This window comes from Neofelis nebulosa, chromosome 5 (genome assembly GCF_028018385.1).
Source record: "Neofelis nebulosa isolate mNeoNeb1 chromosome 5, mNeoNeb1.pri, whole genome shotgun sequence".
NCBI classification, from domain to species: domain Eukaryota; kingdom Metazoa; phylum Chordata; class Mammalia; order Carnivora; family Felidae; genus Neofelis; species Neofelis nebulosa.
This window is the reverse complement of record NC_080786.1, coordinates 126873146-126894056: the sequence shown is the minus strand read 5'-3', so window position 1 is coordinate 126894056 and position 20911 is coordinate 126873146. Positions and strand designations below refer to the sequence as shown.

At 37.2% G+C, this 20911-nt stretch overlaps 2 protein-coding genes across 2 annotated transcripts in view; one reads left to right on the top strand and one right to left on the bottom strand.

Annotated features, from left to right (window-relative positions):
* The window catches only part of ROBO1 (roundabout guidance receptor 1), a 1142978-nt gene that overhangs the window by 714883 nt on the left and 407184 nt on the right, over positions 1–20911 (bottom strand). The gene's annotated exons all lie outside the window — the stretch shown is intronic.
* The window catches only part of LOC131513022 (B-cell CLL/lymphoma 7 protein family member C-like), a 67365-nt gene continuing 59253 nt past the window's right edge, over positions 12800–20911 (top strand). Inside the window, 3 exon segments of the mRNA XM_058732360.1 lie at positions 12800–13093; positions 13096–13285; positions 13330–13447. Coding sequence (XP_058588343.1) covers positions 12800–13093; positions 13096–13285; positions 13330–13447 — 602 coding nt within the window.

The window sequence follows — 20911 nt, the reverse complement described above, 5'->3', positions numbered from 1 at the left end:
TGTACTACCTTTTACTATTTCCCATTTCTTAGAAGCTAGGAATGCAAAGTTGTTTTTCTCTTTTCTTTTCTTTTTGTTTCTTTTCTTTTCTTTTCTTTTCAAGACCAGGTCTTGTGGGAAAAATATACATATAAACGCTCTTCATGAATTCCATGAAGTGTTATAATTAAAACGTGAAAAGGAAGTATATTGGAGTTTGGCAGGAAAAGAAAAAAAAAACATGTGCAAACCTAAGGAGGCTAGCAAGATCCTAGTATTTCTGGGGGACTTCTAGAGTTCAACATGGCTGATATAGAGTGAATACAGGGAAGTAAATAGACTGAGAGTTAGGCAGATTTGATTAGACAATTCCTAGACAGAGAAGCCAAAATAAATCACTCTGATGTATTTTAGAGGATGCACTGATTCCTTAGTAATTATATAAATGCAAGTAAAATCACAATGTGATATCATCATGCACCCATTCAATTAACAAAATTTAGAGATAGGTAAATCCAAGTATTGGTGAGGGCATGGAAAATCAGTAACTCTCATGAATTCCTAACTCATAGAACCATCTGGAAATAAATCTGGGTGTACTGAATGCATTAGGTATGCATGCAGCATGTCACTGGAATGGAATCTCTGGTAGAAGTGTTTTTGCGCCATAAGCTCAGGAAATGACTGCTTTGAAGAAATCAGTAGTTGGTTGGATGTAGGAATTATGGCTGTAAAATAATAAAACTAATGTCCATGCACCACCAAAACGGTTTCTGGGGAGGATTCAGATTAATTTGGATAGGCAACTGAGGCTTTGATTTCTTGTGTCATTTCCATCTGACATTGTACTCCATCACCACATTCATTTCACATCTTAGCAGTTACTACTGTATTTTTCTCTTTTTTTAATGTTTATTTTTGAGGGGGGGGGGAAGAGAGAGACAGACAGAGTGTGAGTGCGGGAGAGGCAGAGAGAGAAGGAGACATAGAATCTGAAGCAGGCTCCAGGCTCTCAGCTGTCAGCACAGAGCCCGACACAGGACTTGAAACCACAAACCTTGAGATCATGACCTAAGCCGAACTCTGATGTTTAACCAACTGAGCCACTTAGGCACCCCAACTACCATATTTTTCTTCATTCATTCATTTCCTACTGGCTCTCTCTGTCTTGTTGTCTCACTGTAATGTTTACTCCAACTGCCGTACTTACATTCAACTTTTAACCCATTTATTTGTAATATTTTATTTCACATACTTTTCCATCAAAATTCTGATTGATATTTTTATTGTAGTAATTCTTTCTTTTTATAACTGGAAAAATAACATACCATTCATACTTTATTACATTAGAGTCTTCTTCTGTTATTTCTACCCATGAAAATTATAGTCTGGTATGTTATTTTTTGTTCAATCAGCATGACAATTAGGTGGAAAATGTAATCAGGAAATTTTCCTGAAGCAGGTGACTTGGGAATAAATGAGAAAGGAGGGCCTTCTAACTGATGGGCAACTCAAAGGCACACAAATAGGTAGCATAGAATGGAAAGTTGGCTAGATTTAGCTAGAGGGGAGAGTCAGTCTGTAGTGGGAAAAGATAAAATTAGAGAGGTACAAAAGTGCCAGTTGACAGAAGACCTTGAATTAAAAGCCAAGAGTTTAGACTTGATATAGTAGGAGTAGCTGATTCTTGAGCAGGAAGGTGATGTGATAAAAATGGCATTTGCGGAAGATTATTTTAGCAACTTACAAAGGAATAATTGTAGCAAAAGGAGACAGGAATTAGGATCACCAGCAAAGAAGTTATTGTAACCCTTGTTTGAACAGAATAGGTCTGAAGTCATAGGAAAAAGGCCAAAACGATGAGTCTGTCAGATGCTATAAAGCAAGAGGTTTCAAATCTTGGTTCTTAGATCACCTATTTCAGAATCACCTGGAATGTTGTTAAAAATTCATATTTTTACACTACATGCCTAAACTCTTTAATGTTGTTCTTGTCAGGAGAGGACTGGGAGTGAGCATTTTAACAGGTCCCCTGTGTGATTTTTTTTTCACATGGAAGTTCGAGAAGTTCTGCTCTAGAGGAAGAATTAAGAGAACACGGTAGCTATATTTGGGAATAAAGGAGGGAAAAAAAGAGCACAATGATTATATGGCAGCCAACTAGGACTCAGGAAAACATGATAGAGCAATCAATAGAAAACAAAATTAATAGATATTATTTTTTAGAGGAGTTTTAGGTTTACAACAAAACTGGGCAACAGTACAGAGAGTTCATATATACCCCCTGCCGCTATATACCCACAGCCTCCCCCATTATTAACATCCCCTATTGAGCAGTGCACTTGTTACAATTGGTGAACCTATGTTGATACATCCTTCTCACCCAACATCCACAGCTTACACTGGTTTCACTCTTGGTGTCGAACCAAATATCGGTTTGGAAAAATTCATACTGACATGCGTCCACCACTATAATGTCATACACAGTAGTTTAGCCCTAAAAATCTTCTGTGCTTTGCTTATTCATCTCTTCCTCCTCCTGAACTCCTAACAACCACTGATACTTTTCCAGAATGTCACATAGTTGGAACCATACAGTATGCAGCCTTTTTAGATTGGCTTCTTTCACTTGGTAATATGCATTTAAGGATTGACAGCTCATTTCTTGAGGTTGCTGAATAACAGTCGATGGTCTGGATGTACTACAGCGTATTTATTACTCACTTACAGAAGGGCATCTTGGTTGCTTCCAAATTTTGGCAATTTGAACAAAGCCGCTATAAACATTCATGGAGAGATTTTTGTCTGAATATATGTTTTCAACTCCTTTGAGTAAATGACTGCTGGATGGCATGTGTAGTTTTTTTTAAAAATTTTTTTTTTCAACGTTTTTTAATTTATTTTTGGGACAGAGAGAGACAGAGCATGAACGGGGGAGGGGCAGAGAGAGAGGGAGACACAGAATCGGAAACAGGCTCCAGGCTCCGAGCCATCAGCCCAGAGCCTGACGCGGGGCTCGAACTCACGGACCGCGAGATCGTGACCTGGCTGAAGTCGGACGCTTAACCGACTGCGCCACCCAGGCGCCCCGGCATGTGTAGTTTTTTAAGAAACCACCAAGCTGTCCTCCAGAGTGAAGGTACCATTTTGCATACCCACCAGCCACAAATGACAATCGAAATTTAAAGTCAACTTTTTTTTAAAAAATTTTTTTTTCAACGTTTTTTATTTATTTTTGGGACAGAGAGACAGAGCATGAACGGGGGGGGGGGGGGCAGAGAGAGAGGGAGACACAGAATCGGAAACAGGCTCCAGGCTCCGAGCCATCAGCCCAGAGCCTGACGCGGGGCTCGAACTCACGGACCGCGAGATCGTGACCTGGCTGAAGTCGGACGCTTAACCGACTGCGCCACCCAGGCGCCCCTAAAGTCAACTTTTATCATAGCAGAAATCATGGTAGAAAAGCATTCATGGTAGGAAAGATGCTGAGGTGTGTTACTAACATATTAGAATCAAAATGAACAAAAATCCTCACAGAAATAGACTTGAGACAATGAGAGAACTAGTGGGAGTATTCAGCATTAAACACAGATATTTTGAAAGTATTGCAGTATTGATGACATCTGAAGCCATTAAATACTGGATGTTGTTTTACATGAAAATATAGGGTCTAAGACATAGGTGTCCCCACATTAAGTGGTGGACAGAAGAAGTGTCAGAAGACATAAGTTGCTTCTTTTCCCGAACTTGACTTGAGACAGTGAAACCTTGGAGTGCTTACAAAAACTCAGCTTCCAGCATCCCAATCCAGAATTGACTCAGAATATCTAGGAGAAAAGTATAGGAATTGGTACTTGGCAAGTTTCTCAGGTGATTTTTATGATTTCTCAGAGGCTGATTGCTTCCTATTGAAATTCATAATTTTAGAAAAGTTCACAGAAGGACGGATGGGGTATATGTTGAGATAATACAGGCATAAAATATAGACGTGTTTCTAGGCATGGCTAAGTGACATTCCATAAGGTGCAGACGGAAGTACTCTTCCAGATTAAAATAGAACAGTGGTTCTCAGTTTGAGGTGATTTTGTTCCCCAAAGGACAGTTGGTAACATCTGAAGACGACTTTGATTGTCACAAATTGGGGTGGGGGGCAAGTACTTCTTGCATCTAGTGGGTACAACACAGTGATGCTGTTAAACATCCCACAATGCAAAGGACAGCCCTCACCTTCCCACAGCAAACAAATGTTGGCCCAATATATTGACAGTAATAAGATAGAAACCATAAAATAAAGAGGAATAACAGTTAAATTCAATATGTGAATCTAGTTTGGATTGTAATTTAAAATTAAAAATAATACTGGGGCATCTGGGTGCCTCAGTTGATTAAGCATCTGACTCTTGATTTCAGCTCAGGCCATGATCTCCTGGTTCGTGAGTTTGAGTCCCACATTGGGCTCTCTGCTGACAATGCAGGGCCTGCTTGGGATTCTTTCTCTCCCTCTCTCTCTGCTCCTCCCCTGCCCATGACCTCCCTCTCTCTCTCTTTCTATCTAATAAATAAATAAATAAATAAACATAAAAAAAATAACATTGGCAGCAGCTATAAAAGACCTTCTCAGGACTTTTGGGGTATTTGTGCATGGGCTATCCAGTATATAATAGAATCACTGTTATTCTTCTAAACTGTGATCTAATTATGCTTAGAAAAATGAACAGTTTTCTTTAGGATATGCGTGTTGAAGTCTGAAACTAGTTTCAAATGACAGAGCAAGGAAAGCAATGTATACATATGCATATGTATCTTTAAAGAAGAGATGACATAATTGTGACAAAATGTTAAGTTTTAATACAGAAAGAGGAACATAAACGTTCCCTTATTTTTCTGTCAATTTTTTGGTATGTTTGAAATTTGTTCATAAAAAAGTTGTGGAAAGTACCATTCGATGTATTTTGACAATGTATATTTGGGATTTGAACCAAGGGGCTCCTTATGGTTTGTTTGATCCTGAAATCATTTTTTCCTGCCATCTTTCTACTGCATTAGACCATTCCCACCACCACTTGTTCTCAGTCATTTAAAATCTCTGAGATGCATTTGCTGATAGGAACAGAGGTATAAGCAGGGCACATGTGACTCAATGAAGAATCTGACAGCTATGGACAGTCTTTTATTTCATGTCTCTTCCCTCTTTGTTTCATCTAGGTGGCTTTTGCTCTCTGGGGGCAAAGGATTCCAGACTGCCTCACTAGAGGGAAGTCTTTCACTTCCACTCTCGGGTCTAATTACCTGCACGGTACCTGTGAGTGGGAGGTTACCCAGTAGCTTTCAAAACATGTCCCTTGGGGCAACAAAATAGGAAGAGAGATAAAGACCCACATGGTTTTGCTTTCACTGGAATTATCTAAACCCAACCACAGCCACTTCCTAATCGTGAGGTGATAACTCAAGTGACTGCATTCCATGGTGAAGCTGTCACCTCTCTGGCCCTCTCCTTGCTCTGTCTTGCATTCCAGGGCCATCAGCAATTTTGCTGAAACAGGTCTTTCAGCTTTGGACAGTTTATAAGCTGTTGCCACTTTTATTAAGGTTACTGTGGCTTTTTCACTGTTGCTAAAACTCTAAAAATATTTCTCAGTGTTTCATAGTGCCCTCACATACTGGGGTACTTTGTAGATACTTGATGCTTTGGTTGAGCACACGTTTGAAATATAGTAGATTCTACAACTGGCCAAAATATTCAAATACTAATGATAGGTTAATATGAGGGGGATTCATTGAGAATTAGGTCAAGAGTAATTTTTGAGAAGAGTCTGATTAAAGTCAGTTTCGTATACACCAAATCCTAGATAAATAGATGAACTGATATAAATTTATAAATTTATGACATATATTATATATGCATATATATACATGCATGCATATATTCAAATGCATATATAACAAATCCTAGATAAATAGATGACTGATATACATTTGTTGAATTTATTTTCTTGCTTTTGATATAAATGGTTATATGTTGGTTACTATTTATATTTGTAGAGAAATATAGTCATCCCTCAGTGGGATGAACAGAAGTATGTTGGAATTGCTTTTGAATTCCGTTGTCATGATGATGTAGAAAATTATGTCTTAAACAGGCAGGCTGGTTCTTGGTTGCATTTTATATGACTTTTATCAGAACATGAACTACTTTTTTAACTCTTCAAAAAAGTACTTTTCTTTTTCTTATGTATGAACACATGATGCTTCAAACAGTAGTCTCCGTAAATGCTGAGTATCTAAGTGAATATTCCCAAGCTTTCTTCTCTTTTTTTCTGTGTAGGGATCAAGTCACTTCTTAAAAGAGGTACAATGTTATGTGAGCATCAAATTTGTAAATGAAGCCCGACTCTTTAAATAAGATTTCCTAAATTAAAAAGGTTCTGATATGAAGCTCTATTTCCTAAAAAGAGCTACACAAATATGTTCACCATCTTAGATCACTGAAGCATATCATATAAAAATTATCATTTTGCAAAATGACACATATTCTAGAATCATATGTATATGTATTTTACTAATGATTATTTTAAACAGTCATTCAGAAAGAAGAGCTCAGTTATACTTTACATTTAGAGATGAAAGTTTTCTAATAGTTACTTTATTTCAGGCTATGATAATCATATATGATTTAAATGTAGACAGTCAAAACATACAATTTAATTTAATGCTTTCCTGGAGTTCATAGTATGGTGATGCATAAAAAAAATACAAAAAATAGTATGTAGGTTTTTTGTTTTTTGTTTTGTACAGCAAAAGCATGTGTAGATATATATTGTTTTATAGACAGAGGTCTGGAAAGGAATATACCCCAATCTTAACAATATTTATATTCAGGGATTGATAATACAGAAGGAATAGGGGGTGTTGTAATTCTTCCTTTGTGTTTAGTTTTATTTTCTAAGTATTTCAATAAACATACATTAAATAGTAATGAGTGTGTCTATGGCTTAGGATTCTGTGAAAAATCTAAACCTCTCTAATGTGTCAGCATGTTTGTTGGACTTAAAATATTTTTGATGACAGTCAAGGTCAAATATTAGTTTGCCTGTGGCACAGCCCAAATTATCCTCTCAACAAACTGTACCAAATAATAATGATGTGATAGGTAAATAGGGCTCTTTGTCACTAAATTAAGAAAGGATTTAACTTCTAAGTAAGATCTGATCCATCAGACAATTTCAGTATATTGAAGTACAGACAATAAATGGCAACGCAGTTTGCATATTGGCAAAAACATCTTGGAAGCCTTGCGGTTGAGGCAGGGTCAGAGAATCCCTGGCAAACAGGTGAACCTACCGGGAACCACCACAAGCAGAAGCAGAAAACGGGGTAAAGTTTCGCTAAAGTGTAATGACAAACGTAGAATATAACATTCCAATGTCAAGGAAGAAAAGTAGTTGGCTCATTCACCTGAGCACACCAATAATAAATAAAGAGGTTCATTTTCAACAAGGGTACTGAGTGAACCATGAACTTAAAACCCCATGGAGTATACTGTGAATAGAAGACTCAGGTAGGACAGAGTGCAGACTATATTATTTTTGTTACATTGAGGTATGCGTAGATAATAACACATATATCAGAAACATCTTGTATCACAGTCAAAATGACGAGATATGCATTTATTTGCACCTCTTACCTGTGAGGTAAAGTTTTCCTTCCAAACATTCAGCCTTTTTTTTTTTTTTGAGGTGGGGAGGGAAGATAGGAGAAACACAACAGTGGAGAAAGTGTCATAATATAGGTGCGTACACAGTGATTTGGAGACAGAATCAAGTAATGCTAACTGGGATTTGCAGAAGGCCTCTCATCGGAGGTCATGTTTGTACTGAACTTTGAATTATAAACTGTTTTCAATCTCTAATGACAACCATCAGACGGTCATTTGGCTGTCAGCAGAAGTTACCAGTGAGTCATATACTTTATGTTTTTGAGGGGAAAAGAGACAAATACATTAGAAACTTCATATGCACGTGGTGAAGCTAATGTTTGCATGCATCCACCCATTTCCAAAGGGACAGAACACACGAGATTTATTGTCAAAGTTCCAAGTTTCTTCTCCAAGACAGGCTTAATTATGACCAAAAATAATTCAATTTAAAACCCCAAAGTCTCATTGGAAAAATAATATCAATCGAATCTACATATTAACATTCCTCAGCTTTAATAAAACATTCAAACAACATATTATTGTTGGCCAAGCACAATAGTTGGCCACAAAACCTAGCCAAGTCTCTGTTTTGATTTCAGATTCTGACTCTACTTGAGGAGGTAACGCTGAAACACCTTTGTAAAAGAACTAGAATATCTGTGGTATTTTAGCATAAGCATTCATGAGTTACAGATTTGTTTCATTTATGACCTATGTCTAATAAAAGTGATAGAGTCAAAGAGTGTTAAGAAGCCCATGAAGTAAAGACTTGTTCATATTCATGAGGATATTGAAGCCCAGAGAGAATTTCAGTAACTTCTTCAACAAATATAGCATTAACCAAATGTTTATATGGGTTCAGCACTTCAATAATTGTTGGAAACTTTAATACCTTACTTTTAATAATGGACAGTCAACTAGTAAGAAAATCAACAAGAAAATAGGAGACTTGAATAGCATTATAAGCCAGCTAGAACTAACAGACATCTATGGGATACTCAACAACAGCAGAATTATATATATTCTTCTCAACTGTGCATAGAACAATTTTTTAGGATAGACCATATGCCGGGCATAGAACAAACCTCATGAAATTTAAAATAATAATGATAATATAATAATAACAATAATAATAATAATAATAATGTGTTCTCCAGTCATAATGGAATGAAATTAGAAAACACTAACAAAAAGAAATCTGGGAAACTCATAGTTATGTATAAATTATACAACACAGTCTTAAATTGCCAATGGGCCAAAGGAGAAATCGCAAGGGAAATCAGAAAATACTTTTGAGAGGAATAAAACTAAAGACATACAACGTACTGAAACTTACAGGACTCAGCTAAAGTAATGCTCAGAGGGAAATTTTATAGCTATAAATGCCTATATAGACAGAGTATATATACATATAAACATGTATACATATATGCATATAAATACATATGCAGAAAGAGAGAGAGTGAGAGAGAGAAAGATCTCATATTAACAACCTAACCTTCTACTTAAGACACAGGAAAAAGAAGAGCAAAGTAAACTTACGGAAGCAGAAGGAAGTAAATAATAAAGATTACAGTGGAAATTACTGAACTACAGAAAAGAAAAAAATAGAGAAAATCAATGAAACCAAAAGCTGATTCTTTGAAAAATTCAATACAATTGACAGACCTTTAGCTAGACTGAGCAAAAGAAAGTGGGGGTGGGAGTAGGAGGGGGAGGAGAAAGAGAGAAGATTCCAATTACTAGAATCAGAAATACAAGCTAGAACAGTGCTACACCTTTAAAAAATTACAACAGTAGGATATATGCCAGTATAGTAAATAACTTAGATGAAATGGACACATTCCTAAAAAGAAACACTTTAAAACTGACTCAAGAAGAAACACACTTAAACTTCTAACATGCAAAGAGACTAACTTAGAAATTTTAAAATACCCTCCCCCAAAAGTTTAAACCCAGATGGTTTCACTGATGAATTCTACTAAACATTTTAGAAAAAACTAATACCACCTTTTCACAAAATATTTAAAAAAAACAAAGAGGAGGAAAACTCCCCAACTCATTTTAGGAGGTTAGTATAACTCTGATACTCAAAACCAGACAAAGACATAATAAGAAAAGAAAAAGGATATCACAAATGAATATCCCTTGTGAAAATCTTCAACAAAATACTAGCAATCTGAATACAGCAGCACACACACATACACAGCACTAAATGGGATTTATCCCAGGAATTCAAGGTTGGTTTAGCATCCAAAAAATCATTAAGGTAATACAACATATAAGTGGGACAAAAACAGAAACAAAAACAAAAACCATGATCAACTATATAGACACAGAAAAAACATTTGCCATGCTAAAAAAAAAAAAAAAAACTAAAGCAATAGGAATAGAAAAGATTTTCCTCAGACTTATGAAGGACATCTACAAAAAACCCATATCATGATTAATGGTAAAGACTAGGTGCTTTCCTCCTAAGATCAGAAAAAACGAAAAAGATGTCTTCTCTCTTCACTCCTATTTAATACTGTACTGGAACCTATAACAAGGACATCTAGGCAAGAAAAAGAAATCAAAGGCATCCAGATTGAAAAAAAACATACAAAACTATCCTATTCATACTTGATATGATCTCATTTATAGAAGATCCTAAGCAATCTATAGAAAATCCTACGATTGGTCTTTTCAACAAATGGTGCTGGGACTTTTTGTATATTTACATGCAAAAGAAATAAATTAGACTCTTATTTCACAGCATACACAAAAATTAAAAGTAAATCAAAGACCTAAATAGAAAAACTAAAATTATACAACTCTTTTTTAAAAAAAAAAAATTAATGTTTATTTTTGAGACAGAGACAAAGTGCAAGAGGAGGAGGTACAGAGAGAGGGAGACACAGAATCCGAAGCGGGCTCTGTCAGCACAGAGCCAGAAGCAGGGCTCGAACCCACAAACCGCGAGATCATGACCCGAGCCGAAGTCAGATGCCTAATCAATTGAGCCACCCAGGCGCCCCCCAAATTATACAACTCTTAGAAGAAACACAGGGATGAATCTACATGACTTCAGATATTACCATGGAGTCTTAGATATGACAAAAGTGTCAACAACAATAAGGAAAACAGATAAATAGGACCTCATCAAAATTAAAACACTTTGTACTTCAGGGGTGCCTGGGTGGCTCAGTCGGTTGAGTGACTCTCAGGTCATGATCACACAGTTCGTGACATCAAGCCCCATGTCGGGCTCTGTGCTGAGTGTGGAGTCTGCTTGGGATTCCCTCTCTCCCTCTCTCTCTGCCCCTCCCCTGCTCTTGCTCTCTCTCTCAAAAATAAAATAAAAATTAACAAAATAAACAAAATCAAAAACACTTTGTGCTTCAAAGGACACCATAAGAAGGTGAAAATGGAACCCAAAGAATGTGAGAAAATATTTGTAAATCATATATCTGATAAGGAATTTGCACTTAAATATATAAATAATACTTAGGATTCATAATAAAGAGACAAATAGACTAATAAATGGGCAAAGGATCTGAATAGACATTTCTTCAAGGGGGATATACAAATGGCCAATAAACATATGAGAAGATGCTCAACATCAGAGTCATCAAGGAACTAAAAATTGAAACCAAATGTGATACAAATTCACACCCACTAGGATGGTTATAATGGAAAATACAGACAATAACAAGTGTTGGTGAGGATATGGAAAAATTAGATCTTTCATACATTACTAGTGGGGATGTAAAATCGTGTAGTAACTTGAACAACACCCTGGAAGTTCCTCAAAATGTTAAACATGGAGTTTTGCCTTACAATTCCACTCCCAAGAAAAATGAAAACTCATGCCCACATGAAAACTTGTACACAAATATTCTCTGCACCTTTATCACAAAAGCCAAGGTGGAAACAACATCAACTGATGAATGGTTTTAAAAACATGGTATATCCACACGATGGAATATTATTTGGCCATAAAAAGGAATGATGTACAGATACACACTACAACTTGGACAAACCTGCAACACGTGATGTTAAGAGAAAAAAAGAGCCTAGGCACCAAAAAACTTTTACATGATTGCATTTATATGAAATAGACAGAATAAGCAATTCTATGGAAACAGAAAGTAGATCTGTGGTTATTTAGCACTGGTGGAACTGGAAAATAGATGTGCAATAGCTGAAGGACATAGGATTTTTTTTTTGAAATGATGAAAATGTTCTAAATTGGCCATGGTAAATGTTGTATATAGGAGTATTCTAAACCACTAAGAGCTATACACTTTTTCAAATGGGTGAGGTGCAAGGTACGTGAATTACCTCATAAAAATCTTCTTACAAATGCTATTTTAGGCTTCTATCAGACAAATGCAAACTGTGATTAAATAAATAATTTTGCTTTACAGTTTTGTATTGTCCCATGCATTTCAAACATATTGTTTCCTTTGATCTCAGAGACAACCATGAGAAGTAAAATTAAACTAGATGAAGTAGTTTTGGGAGCCACCAATGATCACTCAACTTTGTAGAGAGGTTTACTTTAAAAATATTTTTTAGCATTTATTTATTTTTGAGAGAGAAGGGGGGAGAGAGAGAGAGAGAGAGAGAGAGAGAGAGAGAGCAAGTGGGGGAGGGGGAGAGAAAGACAGGAAGACAGAATTGGAAGCAGCTCCAGGTTCTGAGCTGTCAGCACAGAGCCTGAGGTGGGGGCTTGATTGAACCCACCAACCAGGAAATCATGACCTGAATCAAATTCAGAGGCTTAACCCATTGAGCCAGGCAGGTGCTCAGGAGAGGTTTACTTTAAAAGACAATCTATCTGTTGGGGGTCCTGGATGGCTCATTTGTTTGAGCCCAGATTCTCCATTTCAGCTCAGGTCATGATCCCAGGGTCCTGGGATTAAGCCTTTCATCCAGTGACTCGGGGCTGAGGGTGAAGCCTGTTTAAGATTCTCTCTCTCTCCTTCTGCCCCTCTCCTGCACTTATGTGCTCTCTCTAAAATTAAAAAGTAAAAAAATAAAAAATAAATGATCAACTGTAAAGGGAGGGCACAGACAACTTTAGAAGGGAGCTGGTTGAGAAGGCTGCACCCGGTAGGGAGGCAGCCCAGAAGCACCTGTATGACCAACCAGACCATTTGGGCTGAGATCCTCAGCCAAGCTGAGGAGGACATCAAGAAGGTAATGGCGGACATGCAGAAGGTCCAGAGAAGGGAGAAGCACTGGCTGACTTTGGGTGACACTTCCCTTCCTTTCTTCAGTGATGGACCCCCAGGAGGAAGAGCAATGGAGGAGGGGGGAGCAGCAGAGAGATGTCGAGGCTAGGAGAGGTGGGGCAGGGGCTCCAGTCCCCACAGGGGTGACCCTCTGATCCTGCTGGGTCTCAATGAAAGATTAACCAGATATTTCAGTATCCAAATGAGAACAACCAGAGTTTCTCTCTGCAAAATGGCACCGAGTCCTGCCCTGGGGGCACCCTCCAGCCCAGCCACCCTGTGTCACCTGCGAGACTACCAGAAGAGGTCTCAGAGGATGCTCAGCCCCCACAGCTGGGACGAGAGAGATCCCAGGCACAAAACTGCAGGCAGCAGCAAGAGGATCCCAGGGGCGTAACCCCAGCAGCCCTGGGGGTCCACCAGTGGCTGACCAAGTGCTGACCAAGGAGGAGCCTGTTCCAGAATTGCTGGAGCCTGGGGTCCCCGAAGCTTATCCTGTCTTTGAGCCAGTGTCCCTTGTCCTTAAGACAGCCCAGGTTGATACAGAGGACTGGTAGGGTATCCTCTCGCTCCAGCACATCTGCCTAAATGTCCCCACCCCGAGAAGCTGGCCTGCCTGTCCTGTTGTACCAGGGGCCCCTTTGGCATTTTACAAATAAAGACCCTTTTGCCAAATAAATAAATAAATAAATAATCAACTGCATTAATTGATATTTTTTTAAATGTCAAAATTTCATTCAAATTTAAATTGCCGGGGTGCCTGGGTAGCTCAGTTAGTTGAGTGCGGGACTCTTGATTTTAACTCAGGTCATGATCCCAGGGTCATGGGATAGAGCCCCACAATGGGATCCACACTCAATGTGGAGCCTGCTTAGGATTCTTTCTCTCTCTCCCTCTGCCCCTCTCCCTTGTTTCCCCCTCAAATAAAAAAAAAAAATTAAATTGCCTGTATAGTTGGTAGTAATTAAGCAGCCCATAGATTTCTGGTTATGTTCCTTACATTAAGCAAAATTCTTTTTGTTGTTGTTGTTTTTAATTTGTTTGTTGGATTTTGAATAACGGTAAATAGAATGCCAAAAGGAGATTTTACTTTTCCAAAATCAAATTTTTGGTTCTTTAAGTTCCTAACCATTTTAGGATAACATTTCCCATAGTTGTTTCCATATAAGATTTTTGGTGAGTATTCGATTCATCCCAGTTCAATTCAATTGTTTGAATACTATGTCTATTTTTATGACATCGTGACCTTTTTTTTTTTAATGAAAGATAAAGCTATATAAAAGATAACTAATTATCCAGTGATTATTTCTAATGAAAGGGATCTGATTAAAAAAAAAACTTTTGAGAAATTAAAAGAAGAGTGCCGTGTGTCCTCTGCATACATGTCTGTACTAGTTCCCGTACCTGGGAAAATGATTTAAAGTACAGTACATGCAACCTGTTTTTCTGGTAATTACAAATCAAGACATATGTCTTTGCAACAGGAAGAAGCCAGCTGCCATTTTAAGCATTCCTCTGTCCCTGCTGACTTAATTCCATTACACAAAAGTCCCAACAAAGGTAATTTCAAACAGAGCATCCTCCTGCAAGATCTTTCTTTTGCTGAATTTCTTGAGTTTGAATTGCGGGACTACTAACTAGAAATGAAAGTATCCCATTAAACTGTTAGGTTTATTCTCCTTTAATACTCTAATCATCCCAGAAAGTTATAGAGGAAAAAAAAATTCTGCACAATGTCGAGACAAATTATACTTTGCTTTTCTGTTCTCTTGCCTTTATGATTTAATTCATGAACTAAAAAGATTTATGGACACTCATTGCTTATAAATTTGACAGATCCATTTACCATTTATACACGTTTTAAATTCAAATACACAGAATAAAACTATTACACATATTGAAGAGAACTGAAGCTATTTTTAAATTAGCCAATCTACTGATATTGTAGTATTTAGAAGGAGTTAAGAATATTAACTTTTAAAATTGTACAACTGAATAACATGAACTCTTCAGTAAGAAGTAGGCAGTTTGCTTTACTGACAAACTATTTTCCTAAGTGTCTGTGCATAACGGAAGTGTGAGACCAGAGCTAAAGTACATTGAGACGATATAGTTCATCGAATGTGTTATTTTCTTTATGTTCAGACTGTAGCATTCACTATTTCCCAAATGTTTAGCTAGCTGATATTAGATATGAAGTACTATTATGAGTCCTTGAGACAAATTGTTAAGGATTTAGTGGGAGAGACAGACAAATTGCTAAGTTATGCGAGAAATGCTATAGTAGATATATGATTAAATCAGAAGAGAAAGAAAAATTCATTCTGACTAGTTGAATCTGAATGAATTAATTTCACAAGAGAAGAAAATGCATGTGCGCACACACACACACACACACACACACACACACTAATTTCCAAGCATGAGAAACCATACTTGGACTAGTCATGTGATTGCTTACTCTCATACAGAGTGATGGGAACTGCAATATGGTTGTATCCGATGATCTTTCACCTGCTTAATCCCTCAGTTCCCAAAAGTGCTAGGGCTAAATGCAGAGGGTTCTTTGTTATGCCTTGTTAGATAATTCTGATTTATTCAGTCAATGGGAAGTCACTAGGAAGCTCATAGGAGTTTTAGGCAGAGGGCTATCCACAGTGGAAGTGTGGAGGATGTACCAGAAGTTAGGTTCCAAAGGAATAAAAAATGAGTTATTTCCATAGTCTAGGAAAGGCACTACAATGCCACTGCTGCTGTCACTACGTCTACTTACTGCCACTACCATGACCACCACCACTATTGGATAGAGTTCAATGAGTACTCACCATGTGCCAGGGACTCCTCTCAACTTTTAACACGTACGATCAGAATTGATCTTCACCACAGTGTATACAGCAAGGAGAATGATAAGGAACAGTCAGAACTACTTCTTTTCCCCCATTCTTTTCTGCACTATTGACTACCTCTTGGTCTCATCCAGATATCCAGGCTCTTGCCTTCGTCATGTGATCTCAGTCAACTTCCTCCTGACCTTTTCTGCTCCTTTGCTTTCTAAAGGCCTGATTTACTATCTGCACTGCCCTCACACATGTACCCCGATTACTCCGCATCCCATCATGCCACCAGAGCTGCCTACTAGAATCCCAACATCAGATCAGTGCCATACCCCACATCACTGCTCTGCAATTACACATCTGAGTGCTCGGGATTATATCACTTAAATATGTTGATTGGCACAACAACAGTTCAAGGTTTCCAATCACAGCAGTGCTTTCGGCACCACTGACCAACCTTTACAGATTTGCCATCAGCTCCGCGCTTAATTCCTGGCCTCCTTTGACACATTTGCCACGACTCACGAGTTATCTACTCAAACTGGTAATGGACACCACTAAGCAGTGAATTTGCTAAACCTGATATATTTCTTCCCTACTTAAGGGTCTTTAGAAATAATAATAATAACAATAATATTAATAATAAATAATAGGTCAAATCTAGAGATGTAGATTTTGGAGTCACTGGCATATAGATCTTAGTGGAAACCATGTGAGTGAGTGGAATCACCGTTTTCATAAATGCATTTTATTTTCAAAAACACTACCCACAAACAGCATTTCCATAAATACTACCCAGGAGAGTAGTATCACACAGGTGCGGGTCTATAACCTGACATCTAAGAACTCCGAAAGTCAGTTTCCCATTCATACAACATCCACAGTACTTACATTTTTATTTAACGGCGAGAAGACATCGTTTTTTTTTCATTTTAGAAGAAAGGCTAACAAAATTAATCTTTGACCGGAATTAATCAATGACCAGAAGAGATTTTCAGGGCCTTCAGGGAAGTTTCATCAGACCAACCAGAAAACTACAACTTCCCTGAGTTAATACAATGTTTTCAAGACTCCGCCAGTTGTGCTCTGGCTTTAGGCCATTTCCTTTTTCTGGATTAATACAAAAGTTCTTTGTTCCTAGGCACTTTCAGTTTTGGCTGAAAGGGATTGATTTCTTTTCTTATGTATTCACATGAGCTGGGCAATCTGGAAGCCATGATAGGGTGGGTGTGTGCAACTTCCAGATTCATTAATTTGTCCCTCTATACCCGGTTCTGGAGGAGTTTGTCTTCATGACCATCAACATAAGATCAGAATACTACATAGAAGAAATGAGGAACTTTACCTTGAAGTTTAAGAAAATGTTTTAACCGGGGCACCTGAGTGGTTAAGTCAGCAAAGCGTCTGACTCTTGCTTTTGGCTCAGGTCACGATCTCACGGTTCATGAGTTGGAGTCCTGCATGGGGCTCCATGCTGACAGCATGGAGTCTGCTTGGGATTCTCTCTTCCCTTCTCTCTCTGCTCCTCCCCACTTGTGCACACACATGCTCTCTCTCTCTCAAAATAAAAATCAACTTAACAAAAAAAAAAAAAAAAGAGAGAGAGAGAAATCCCTTAACTTAAAGAATATCCTTCAAAAACATGCTCTTCTTTGTCTTCTTTGCCTGTTTCTAACAGGTAGCAAAAGCACACATTTTAATGATATTACTTTTGCTTTATAAAGGGGTGACAATAACTGTTCAGACCTTAGCAGTTTGTAAGTCGAGAGGCTTCTATATACACTTAAGGGACAAGCAAGTGTGTTGGACATTTCTCCCGTGAGCAATCACAATATGCGTTTCATGGCAGAGAGTTAATGGAAATGCCTCAGGTACTAAGCTAAAAAGTGAATCATTATGTCAATTAAAAACATTAATTGAGGTAATTACAAGAAGATCATAGTTAATATAGAATTTAGTTATAATTTAACCAATTATCTTCAGTCATACAGAAAAAATAATGGAGCTGTTTATCTAAAGTATTTACCTAACTGAAAGTTGCAACTACAGAGAGGCCACATTTACGCAGTGAAAATACGAATCTGAACTAGACCTTCCACAAGCCTCCTTGTAAAGTAATGAATCCCCTGAGGACAAGGTGGTTTGGAGAGAATACAAGACTTCTAAAACCATGATGATATATCGCCAAATCAGATTCCTTAATTTTGACTTTGTTTGAAATGAGTCTCATTTAAGTGTAATTGCTAACATCTAACACTAACCCTCTCTGGCTGTGGAGCCGGAAGGTATTTCTGTACATATGAAATATGAGATCTAGTTCCTGATTTTCTTAGGCTGAATAAGTGGAATAAAATTTCATTTATAGATCAAGGAGCAAAAAATGAAATTAAAAGATAGCATTCTACATATAAACTTTTGTGGTTTCTTCTTTACATTCAAAGAATAAACAGTCTGTTTGCTAGTCCGTTTTTGGTGGTTTCAAATATTGGTTTTGAGCCGTCTCTGGAACAGACTTCTTTGCTTGAATTCTGGCTTTATTACTTATACAGCTACATGATCTTGGTCATATTGGCTATTCTCTTTGCCTTAGTTTCTTTATCTGTAAAATGTGATTGTGAAAATAACACCCCCCATATGAACATTACAAAGTTAAATGTTCTAATAGCTGTAAAACACTAAGAACAGTGTTTGGCACAAACCAAACACTATATACCAACCACTATATATACTGGTACAGGGAAATGAAGTTCAATTCAGGAGTAAGAGTTAGTCATCAGGGGTCCGAAGTAACAAGCAAAGGTCAGAGAAAAGATTCTACTTGACTATGATCTCTGTCTCCACTTTGGATCTGATTTCAGAAGGCTGATAGGTGTCCCTAGGGCGTCATAATTGGTTATCCTAGAAGGATATGAAGCCAATAGTGCTTTGTGATTGGGGAAGGTCCCTTTAATTTGCTGATTCTCCAGATAATACTTTTTGCTTCCATAAATCTGTCTTAGGATTTCAACACATGTATTGGAATCCAAGGTGTGTCTGGGTGTGCTTTACTTACATTTTCCCATGATGAAGTCTTACTGTATTTTTAATAGTACTTGCATATTTGAGACCTAGTTTCCACTTCAAAAAAGGAGACAGACTTCAGAAATGTAGGAATTTTAACTAAATCTCTTCTTTCTCAAACCTAATCTATAATTTTTACAATGGAATAGTAGTCTTCCTGCATACGGGAGGGCACGAATGAGTATATAATATTATACCCATTCACACGTTTTGCCATAATAAATCAGTAATGTACTGCACTACTTATCATGTATTTTATTGCCTTCAACCTTTTTTTTGGTTGAAGTATTTGAAAAATACTTCAAAGTATTTGAAAAATACTGCAAGTCTGGACATGTCACGGTTAAACATCAAGCTCCTTTTCCCTCTACAAATATCCACTTATATATCAATGAATTACTATTTAAAATGTACTTCTTTAGACCACCCGTCATATCAAGTCCTCCGTGTTACTACAAGATTACCTCTTTATTTATCTATGCTGGTAAGTTAATTATAAAAATGCTTGCAGTGAGCAAACATTTTGCTTGCCTAGTCAGCATCTTAAACTAGATTAATCTTCTAGCAACACTTAATGGAAACTAAATCACACATCAACATGCTATAACAATATAATGATGAAACAGCAAATGAATCACTCAATTAAATCCTTGATAAATATCAAAAACATACTTTGCTCCTATAATTCATGAAGTCAAAATAAGCCTTTCTACTTTCTCTCTGCTTTAAAAAAAATGGTCAAATTCTGAAACATAAACATCAAGAAATGCATTTTGATTATATACATAGTTAAAAAAGAAAAAAAAAAAAACTACTTACTTCAATTATTGGTTAAACTTCCAAACAAAGGAGGAACCATATTTGATATATGACATCCTATCACGTGTAATGTCAACATTCACAGAAAATATATGGTCAGTCATTAAAATGATATAGCTACAGATACAGAAACATACATAAATTGAAATTGTTTCATTTTCTGTCTGTATATGAAATGTTTTCACAATAGTTTTTGTTACTGCTGGATTGGTGGTTAATGTTGACCTTATTTCAAGGGTTTTAATTTTCAAATTTCCATGATCCTGATAGTTCAAGTTTTATTTCATTCTAAATGCCATATTTGTTCACTTTTTGCCCGCCCTATCAAGTAAACTATGAAAATTATTTTCCAAGCCTCATTTTATTAATCTAGAATTTGCCAATTTTATTAATATAAACATATCTAGGGTTATGAGAAAAATCCGAAAAAAAATCTGTGTGTGTGTGTGTCAATTTTTTGTTTGCATTGTAGTTAGTTAACATATCATGTAATATTGGCTTCAGGAATAGAATTTAGTGATTCATCAGTGACATACAGCACTCAGTGCTCCTACAACAAGTGCCCTCTTTAATGCCCATCACCCATTTAGCCTAAAAAATTATAAGCAACATGGTAAACTTTTTTATTAAAAAACACATGAGGGGCAGTGCCTGGGTGGTTCAGTCGGTTGAGCATCCGACTCTAGATTTGGGCTCAGGTCATGATCTCATGGTTACCCACCATGCTGACAGCATGGAGCCTGCTTGGGATTCTCTCTCTCCCTGTTTCTCTGCCCCTCCCTTGCTTGTGCATGCCTGGTTGTGCTCTCTAAATAAATAAATACATACATACCTAAATACATAAACAAGCACATGATAGGGGGTCTAGAATTACTAAGTTCCATCAGTCATGGCTTTTTGTTCTCAATAAGTGTACAATCCAACTGGGATGTAACAGCTATATATAAACACAAGAGGCCTAAAAACAGAGGGAGTATGGACCTTGGAATTAGTGGGTTGGGGATCTTCTGAGGATTTCTGGAGTCAGTGATCCTTGAACTGAGACTCCTTCAGAAACTTTAATCACCAGATAAAGAAAAAAAGAAAGATAATTTCAGGCAAATTGTGGAATATTCTTTGGATTCCATATATGGCAGTGGCACCCAAGACAATAGCATGAAAGATCATAATATATGTGCTCTGACAAAGCTTTGGATGGAGTTCAAACATTACCAACTTCAGGTTTCAGTAAGTTTTAATTACTAAATGTTTCTTTTAAGAAGAGTTTAGTTATCTCTTAATTACATGATATTGGCCCAATGTCT